The following is a 3,635-nucleotide window of genomic DNA, read 5'->3' on the forward strand; positions in this document are numbered from 1 at the left end:
TATATATATATGTATGTATATATATATNTGTGTGTGTGTGGTGTGTGTGTGTGTTTATTATGTATATTATATATATATATATATATATATATATGTATGTATACATATACATATACATATACATATATACATATATACATATGCACGCGTGCAGTGGGCGGCAAACTTTCCGTCTCTGTTATTTAGAATTTCTAAGGTGTGCCAACCCTGCAAAACTCCATATCGCATAGCCATATGAAACCTAGTACATATACATATACCACACGTTACCTTATGAAACATAATGCAAATACATATACCACACGTTACCTTAAAAAACATAGTGCATATACATATACCACACGTTACCTTGCGATCTAATACGATGTTCAAATAAATCAATACAATTTAGTGTATATATACATTTTCCCCACACATAAAACAACGAAGGCGATTGATATTCTGCGAATGTGCGACAACATCGGCAAATACGAGAAACGGCAGAAGGAACTGCGCCTGGAACTAGGCCGACTATCCAAACTCACAAAGTTCAACACAACAAACGAGATACTTCGCACAGAACACCGAGAGAAAGTCAGGTACGGTATGGGCAAGGAGTGGGGAGTGTGTTTCTGTAGGTAGGTGTTTTACAGGGTGATAGGCAACGAGTGCGTAGGTGGGTATATAGAAGCGTATATACTCATGTACACACATACGGTACACACATACGGTATGGGCAGGAAGTGTCCGTCTGTAGGTAGGTGTATGAAAGGATGGTAGGCAACGAGTGTGTATGTGGGTATGTAGAAGCGTATATACACACGTACATACATACGGTATGGGCAGGGTGTGTGCGTCTGTATGTAGGTGTAAGCAGGGATGATAGGCAACGAGTGTGTATGAGGGTATATAGAAGCGTATATACACGTACATATATACGGTATGGGCAGGGTGTGTGTGTTTGTAGGTAGGTGTAAGAAAGGACGATAGGCAACGCGTGTGTAAGAGAGTATGTAGAAGCGTATATACACACGTACATACATACGGTATGGGCAGGGTGTGTGTGTTTGTAGGTAGGTGTAAGAAAGGACGATAGGCGTCAGATTGGGACCTTTCGCGCACACGGTCACTTATGCTCTGGTCATCCCCAGTTTTCTTGCTGCACTCATTTGGTTTGTGTGTCTGTGTGTTGCGTGGAGGCAAGTTAGTCTCTCGTGAGATCAGCATCTTGCATCTCCACTGGCCACTGCGGTGAGGTGTACAGCGGTAGCGAGTAGAAACGAACAGTGTGTGACTACTCGCTACATTAAATAGGTGCACTAGTACTATCAACAAGTAGCGAGAAGAAACGAACAGTGTGTGACTACTCACTACATTAGATACGTGCACTAGTATTATCAACAACAACAACGAACAGTTCAGTCCGATCTTATTCACTGCGATGCTAGTCTCATCATACACATGTGATGGACCCCCACAGGTTGATCTTCGAGTGCAAACGCGCAGAGATCGCCCGCGAAGAGGCGTACCAAAAGGTGCTAGCAGAGGTATGTAGCATGTATTATGTAAAATATACTATGAGTGTATATATATACTACATACTGTATACTATGTAGCGTATATCCACTATATACTATGAGGTATGTAGTGTGTGATATGTTGTATGCACTATGTACTATGAATATATATGTATACTACATACTTTATACTATAAGTATATGTATATACTACATACTATATACTATATAGCGCATATCCACTATATACTATAAGGTATGTAGTATATAACATGTAGTATGCACTATGTACTATGAATTTTTATACATATACTACATACTATATATTATAAATATATATACATATATACTACATACTACATACTATGTAGTGTATTTTCACTATATACTATAGGATATGTAGTATGTAGGGGTGCGTGGCCCTGTTTTGGTCGCCATTGTGATTCTGGAGATTTTTTTTTTGAAGACACATATGTGCTTTATACTGTGTATAGTGTAACATAAACTGTGCTTGTCCGTGAAGCTCGGATGTATGTTCCTGTTTATGCGGAGTGTGGTAAGGTATTTGTAATGATGCATGCTGTTTCGTAAGCGCATACGATCTGTTTATAGCCTACCTGCGTAAACGAAGACAGACAGTTTGAGTTGGACACATCTGAGGATATATATTAACGAGTATACGTGTATAATCTGCCATGTATATCGGTATAGGTATTTGAAGTGCTATGTATATCAGTATACGTATATGTATGCATATGTTCTGCTATGTATATCAGTATACGTATTGCACATGCTATGTATGTCAGTATACGTATTTGATCTGCTACGTATAGAGTATACGTATTTGATCATTACGTATTCATCTGCTATGGATATTAGAAACATTTTTGATCTGCTATGGATATCGATACATATAGCTTGACGCGCATAGATATGACGATGTACATATGTATCACTTTTCACTCATAGTAGCGGACGGTGTTCTCGACCTCTACTGTAACATTCACACTGGTCTGGGTGAGACTGACGCAACACACATACAGCATAGGCACATCTGATGATATATAGAGATGTCAGCATTCACAAATAATTTCATATGTATATCGATCCATACGGTTTGATGTACACATATCCACTAATTTACACATATACACCACTGTATACACGTATACACTACTGTATACACGTATACACTACTGTATACACATATACTATTACGCACACATATACTAATACACACATATATACCAATACGCACACATATACCAACACGCACACATATACTAACACGCACACATATACTAACACGCACACATATACTAATGTACACTTATACCAATACACACATGTATCCTCCTACACTGGCGCACAGGCGGACGACTTCATCCAGCGCTACGGTAACACTCCCATTCGGTTGGGTGAGGCTAATGAGGGTGGAGCGTTGCAGACGCGTACGGTGTTGTCTGGGGCTCTGTTTGCTGAGGATGGACAGGACATTAAGAACGAAGGCTTCAAAGCCGGCACAGGCGCAATCTTTGGACTGGTGGACGAGTCTCTGTATGCCCCAAAGGGTATGGTGATGTGCTGGTGGGGTGGCAACGTGTTAGTGTGTTTGTTCGCGAGTGTGTGGGGGTGTACGTATACACTGTAGGACTCCCTAAAATATATACACTTCTTTTTACCTACGCTCACATACTCACTGTTTTTGACCTACACTCACATACCCACTGCTTTTTACCTACACACACTGTATCTCAGGCACCGCAGGTACCCCCCTAACCTCAGGGGCAGCCACCGCCGCAACTGCGCAGAAGGGAATGTCCCTTGCAGATCAGTTGAAAGCCAAACAACTCACTGAGCCTGTGGCTGCGGATGGCGTCAAACCACCACCTCCACCACCGCCCATGGGTGGTCCAGGAGGACCCCCTCCCCCACCCCCTCCACCCCCCCCGGGTATGAAAGGTAAGTTGTATGTGTCGTGTACACATGTATGTATGTGTACATAGAGCTCTTTATATATATATGTGTGTGTGTGTGTGTGTGTGTGTGTGTTTGTATATACATATATATATGTGTGTGTGTGTGTGTGTGTGTGTGTGTGTGTGTGTGTGTGTGTGTGTGTGTGTGTGTNTTACTACT

At 41.3% G+C, this 3,635-nt stretch overlaps 1 protein-coding gene across 1 annotated transcript in view; it reads left to right on the forward strand.

Annotated features, from left to right (window-relative positions):
• Window positions 1–426: 426 nt before the first annotated feature.
• The window catches only part of SARC_00676 (hypothetical protein), a gene marked incomplete at its 3' end in the record, with an annotated part of 17,322 nt that continues 14,113 nt past the window's right edge, over window positions 427–3,635 (forward strand). The window contains exons 1-4 of the mRNA XM_014305626.1: window positions 427–578; window positions 1,460–1,526; window positions 2,869–3,067; window positions 3,255–3,484. Of these exons, the coding sequence (XP_014161101.1) occupies window positions 448–578; window positions 1,460–1,526; window positions 2,869–3,067; window positions 3,255–3,484 (627 nt within the window). The 5' untranslated portion in view covers window positions 427–447. The remainder of the gene's footprint in view (window positions 579–1,459; window positions 1,527–2,868; window positions 3,068–3,254; window positions 3,485–3,635) is intronic.

The sequence above is a fragment of the Sphaeroforma arctica genome (assembly GCF_001186125.1).
Source record: "Sphaeroforma arctica JP610 unplaced genomic scaffold supercont1.23, whole genome shotgun sequence".
NCBI lineage: Eukaryota > Ichthyosporea > Ichthyophonida > Sphaeroforma > Sphaeroforma arctica.